At 37.6% G+C, this 6,000-nt stretch overlaps 1 protein-coding gene across 1 annotated transcript; it reads left to right on the top strand.

Annotated features, from left to right (window-relative positions):
* Nucleotides 1–346: 346 nt before the first annotated feature.
* On the top strand, nt 347–1,501 carry LOC112169419 (putative pentatricopeptide repeat-containing protein At1g12700, mitochondrial). Its single transcript, XM_024306444.2, has one exon. The coding sequence runs from the start codon at nt 347–349 to the stop codon at nt 1,499–1,501; it is 1,155 nt and encodes a 384-aa protein (XP_024162212.2).
* Nucleotides 1,502–6,000: the final 4,499 nt, after the last annotated feature.

Here is a 6,000-nt window from a genome sequence, read left to right as displayed (position 1 = left end):
CAACAACACTAGAGGTATGCCTCGTCTTCAGTCTACTCTTGTTTCCTTCAACCATTACTCCTTTGCACTTTTTCATTCCCAAGCTTCAAAGCCTAGGAACACCCAGATTGTAAGAGACCCACCCAAAGTCACTAGTCTCCAGGATGGTTTAAGCTTGTTCAATACTATGCTTCAAATGCGTCCTCTGCCTTCTATTGTCTGTTTCAATAAAATCTTGGGTCAAATTGCTCAATTGAAACATCATTCGGCACCCATCTCTTTGTTTCACCAAATGTGTCTGCTGCGAGTTGTTCCTGATGTTTATACTTTGAACATCATGATCAACTGCTTTTGTCATTTGAACCATATGGGATTCAGCTTGTCTGTGTTGGGAAAGTTCTTCAAATTTGGTTATGAACCAGATGCTACCACCCTCAACACTCTTATCAAGGGTTTTTTCCTTGAGAGTAAAGTCTCTGAGGCAGCAGCACTTTTCGGCAAAATGCTGCTTCAAGGTTGTAAGCCGAATGAGTTTACTTTTGGAACGCTGATAAAGGGCTATTGCATGATGGGAAATAATACTGCAGCTATTCAATTGCTTAGAAAGATGGAACAACAATCTCGAGATTGTAAGCCTAATGTGGTTGTCTATAATATCATCATTGATAGTCTTTGTAAGGACACACTACTTCCTGATGCATTTAAGCTCTTCTCAGAAATGATTAGTAGGGGTATTGCCCCTGATGTCATTACTTATACCTCTTTGATTCATGGAGTTTGCAAATTAGGCCAGTGGAAAGAAGGTACGAGATTGTTGAATGAGATGGTCAGTAAAGATATCTTCCCAAATTTAGTAACCTACAATATCCTGGTCGATACACTTTGTAAGGAGGGGATGGTTGTGGGAGCACAAAGTGTGCTTGAAATGATGATTCAAAGAGGTATCAAACCTGATACAGTCACCTACAGTTCACTTATGGATGGCTACTGTCTACGAGGAGAAATGGAAAAAGCTAAAGAGGTTTTTGATCTTATGATTAGCAAAGGCTCCGGTGTTAATGTTCATAGTTATAACATACTGATGAATGGATATTGTAAGCAAAAACAGATAGATGATGCCACCAGGGTTTTTCAGGAAATGTCTGATAGTGGACTGCTTCCAAATACCATTACATATACTGCTCTTATGGATGGTCTTTGCAAAGTAGGAAGAATACAAGATGCACAGAAATTGTTCAGTAAGATGCAAGCTTGTGGCCAACTTCCAAATATTCAAACTTATGCTGTTTTACTGGATGGCCTGTGTAAAAACCAACAACTTGCAATGGCATTGGAGTTGTTTAGAGAGATGGAATGCATGAAGCTGGATTTGGATTTAGTAATTTACGATATTCTTATTGAAGGTTTGTGTATAGCTGGAAAAATTGCATCTGCAAGGGACCATTTTTATGGTTTATCATCAAAAGGACTTGAACCTGATGCAAGGACGTACACTATAATGATCAAGGGACTTTGTGACTGAGGCTTAATAAATGAAGTGGAAAAGTTGCTAAGAGAAATGGAAGATAAATGCCATTCTCCAAATGATTGCACATATAACACAATTATCCGAGGGTTTCTCAACAATGATGAGACAGTAAAGGCAGTGGGACTTGTTCACGAAATGATGGACAGGGGTTTCTCTGCAGATGCATGGACAATGGAATTAATCATTGGTTTATTGTCTAAAGATAAAGTAGATCCTGCTTTGTTGTCATTGATAGAAAAGTAAGTAATATAAGGTTAGTTTCTGTATTTGAAGCTGATCCTTTACCTATTACAGTGAAGCTCAACTGCTGGAATCTTTGGCAATGTAGTTAACTTTATTGTATTTATGTATATCAATCCATCATGTGAAACGACAATTTCAGTTTGCACGGAAAGGGATAGGATGATTGATGTTTGAGGGATCTTGAGATGGGTAGGTAGAATATTTGAGGGAGAGTGTTTGATTTTGAGCATCGCTTTGTGCATTGCTTTATTACACATTTAGGGAAAATTCTTTTGGAGCCACTTTAATGATTGGAGTGCTGCTCTGCTCTTTTTCTTTGGTTACATGGAGGCCATATACAAGACCTAAAACTGGCAAGAGAAAAGAGTCAAGTTAAATGTTGATGGTGCCAGGAATAGAAGTGGGCAGATTGGTGCAGGAAGAGTTATTGGTGACTCTAGGGGCTCATGGATTTCAGGTTTTGTTGCTAATAAAGGAAGGGGTTCTGTATTGAAAGCTGAAATATGGGGTTTATTACTTGAGCTGAAGATAGATGGCTATTGATAGCCATTGCAACCGACTGATGGTTGAATGTGATTCTGCTATTTTGGTGGAAATGGTGAACAATGGCATTGATGATTTACATCCTTTGAAATCTATGATTGATAGATGCAGTTTTATTCAAGGTAACTTCGCTGTTTGTGAAATCAAGCATGTGTTCAGAGAAGTGAATATGGTTGCCGACATTCTCTCCAAAGGCCAGTTGGAATTCTGACTTTGGAGTTCAATCTCTGCTGCAGCTTCCTCCACTTGCCATTGGCGTTTTATTGGATGACTTATGTGACACTCGTAGATTTAGGGATGTACCTATGACTACCTGAGGTCGTTGTTTTCTTTTCTTCTGGGCCTTTTGGCCCCCATATACCCAAAAAAAGAAAAGAGTCAAGTTACAGACCTTGCATCAGCAGTACAGTTGCATTATGAGATTCACCAAGAGGATGGGACTCAATGTCACTATGCAGAACAAAGTTTACCAGGATTGATGAGTACAGTTCAGTCTCCAATTTGGTAATATTGCAATTCAAAGCCATTCTGAGACCAAGTAATAAGGCCCAAGCCTCAGCATCAAACAATTGGCCAAATACCTAAATTTGCTTGGAAACCACTGAGCCAGTCTCCATTGTAGACTCTCAGAACCCCCAGCAGCAATGTGGCTAGTAGAATTATATTGAACACCATCAACATTTAGCTTAGCAGTTCCAATAGGAGGCTTCTTCCAAGACAATAATATTCAGATAATACTCACTTGTAAGTTGTAACATTGGCAGTAATGCTGCTCTGCTTTAGTTATATCTCTTTGTGATTTATTATTTATTTTTGTATTTTTATCTTCTTTTACTGTAAATTATTCTCTTGTTCTCTTATCTTTGATTTTAATAAATTATGATTATTTTAATTTTTGTGTTTCTGTTGTTAATTGCTTATTTTTGGTTGTTAAAGATCAGAGGACTCCTTGTCCAAGTGAATACCTTTCAATTTTCTCTCCTGTTCCATCGCCCTTTATACCATTTTCCGACCATCATCGTGAATAGTGGTTTTAGTTCAAATAGCACAATATATTAATTTGGTGCTCAGCTGGGGACAAATGAAAGTTGGGGTACCAAATTGAGATATGGGTCAAAATTCAGGAACTACAGTTGAAATAAAATCCCTCAATTGTTGTTTTGGCCTCGTATTTGGTGGATTTGTTTGATCTTAGTTTACTAGGAAATGTAAAATTAGTTGAATATCTTCTTGTATTGTAGTTTTCAAATATCATTGCTTCATTGTGCCAAACTGCTATCATATTGTATTTCATGTGCCATTTATTGCATAACTAGTTGATTGTTTTTTCAAGAGTTATCATTCTTATTGTAAAGTACTCATTTTTCTTACTTTTAGGCCATATTGTCTGTCTATTACTACAGCTATTGTTTATCAATTTAAATTAGTTTATAACCATTTCTCCAGGAAATGTGCTGTATTGACAGACTAAAGTTAGAAGTTTAAAAATACAACTCAAGGTTTTTCTTCACCAGTAGTGGCTATCATGAGTTCTTCCTACAGCCGAGATTTCATGTCATTTGCAAGTTATTACTTGTATATTTTGTATACACGACTATTTCTTTCTGTAGCAGAGTGATAAAGTAAAGCAATAAAGTAATATGGGGTTCGCAAGGTCCCATTTTTCCCATGTGGGATATATATATTCTCAACACGCCCCCACACGTGTGGCGAATTTTCAAGCCATACACGTGGACAACTTTTGGGTGACGTGGAGCCCGTGTGGCCGTTAGGCATGCACACGTGGGTTACCCGCTCTGATACCATGATAAAGTAATTTAAGGTTCACATCCAAAACCAATTGGCAATTGATGGAGTGGCCCAAACCCTTATAAACTCATAGGCAAGGTCCCATTTTTCCCATGTGGGATATATATATTCTCAACACAGAGTATACTTTCCTGAATTGGTTAACTGAGCATCTAACTATATCATATTTATCATTTTATGCTGATGTTGCAGTAGGAAGTATCTATCTATATACAATTATATACATATACTTCTTTGGAGGACAGTAGCTTCCTTTGGTTTATAAATTTCTCTGCTGCATTTCTCTCACCTTTGCAATCTTGTGCGTTTTCCCTTCTTGTGTTAGTCAAATGACATGAATACGTTAAATGAGGTTCAGAAGAATGCCATCAAGGATATTGCGGATTTGGGATTGGTCAAACTTCAGCAAGTGATGCATTTTTCATTATTTCATTATTCATGGTATGAAAGAGAGTTTCTTTTTGACAATGTTTTGTTTTGAAGAAATTTAGTCTATTTCCTGTTAGGATAGTGCTGATTTCTCAATTTTTAGCCTCTAATTCTTAAGCCTGAAGGATTAATGTAATCAGTGTAGTTTTTATTTTTTTATTTTTATTTTTTTTTATCAGTGTTCTCCTTGGATGTTTAACTCGAAAGAAATTTTGCATGTGGTTATTTTTATTGGAAATTTCACCCCAAAAATTTCTACATATGATTCTGTACAAATTTGTTTAGTTTTTCTTTACTTGGACCTGTGCTTTTGTGCCTTCCTTTAGTATCTGTTATTTTGAGTTGTATGAAAGGACCAATAAAAAGGGTTCTGTGCTAGCTTAGGGTAGCTCGTGTGTTAATTGAATGAGTTTCAGCAAGAAAGTGCAGCCAACTGATGCAGCAGAGTTGGGGAGATTATGAATAGGGTGAGTTGGGGAGTGTTGAGAGACTAAGAAAGCAGAATGATTTGAGAAGAAACAGAGGGTTCTTAGCTGTAGAATACAGAAATAGAACGAGGGAGGTAAGGGGATAGAGACCAAGGCACGAAGCCTTCAATAAAACTCAATTTTATTCATTCCAATCTGATTTGGCTTACAATAGATAACCATATTTACAGGCTTCAAACACAACCCTTATACTCCTAGCACACAAAAGACTACTAAAGACTTATTAACGACACACAAGACCCTTGAGTACTCACCCTAAGATCTTAGGGGCCGTGACCACTTACTCAAAATATGGCCCAACATTCCCCAAACACTCCACCTAGTTTTGTTTGTGCCCACTCACCCAAACCACCAGTGACACGACACATATAGGCTCCTCAAATGCCACGATTTACAAAGCTGCCACTAAATACACGACTCAATTCGTGCCAGTTTTCTCTCTCTCTCTCTCTCTCTCACAAGTCAAACCGGTTTGAAACTCTCCGTCCCTCCATATCTGACACACACACACTCTCTCTCTCTCTCTCTCTCTCTCTCTCTCTCTCTCTCTCTCTCTCTCTCTCTCTCTCTCTCTCTCTCTCTCTCTAATCCCGGGTAAACGACCTCGATACTCACCGAAGACCATCAAGTAATTTTGTCGGTCCGACAACGCTTCTTGTTCCTCCGGCTTTGGAAAAATCGAAAGAGGTAAAAATTAGATTTCTGACTTATTTTTCCAGATTTTCATGTTTTCTGCCGAATCTATTACATAAAGGTTGCATTTAAACTTGTTGATGGATTCAATTTGGTTCATTTATGTTAAATCAGTGATATTGACTTTGCATGTGCGAAAATCTGTGAAAACTATGGTTTCTGTATTGCATGTGTGGAATACTGTTCAGGAAGTTGTTCATTGATTATAAACTGGTAATTGAGTGATAATGCAGACTGAAAGAAAGCCTATTTTGAAGTCCTAACCATAAAAACATAACTCTATTACCC

This window comes from Rosa chinensis, chromosome 6 (genome assembly GCF_002994745.2).
Source record: "Rosa chinensis cultivar Old Blush chromosome 6, RchiOBHm-V2, whole genome shotgun sequence".
In the NCBI taxonomy this organism is placed as follows: domain Eukaryota; kingdom Viridiplantae; phylum Streptophyta; class Magnoliopsida; order Rosales; family Rosaceae; genus Rosa; species Rosa chinensis.
This window is presented reverse-complemented; position numbering and strand designations above follow the sequence as displayed.

Excerpts from the sequence above, each read along its gene's own strand:
- LOC112169419 (XM_024306444.2), top strand. The coding sequence starts at position 347 with ATGGGATTCAGCTTGTCTGTGTTGGGAAAGTTCTTCAAATTTGGTTAT.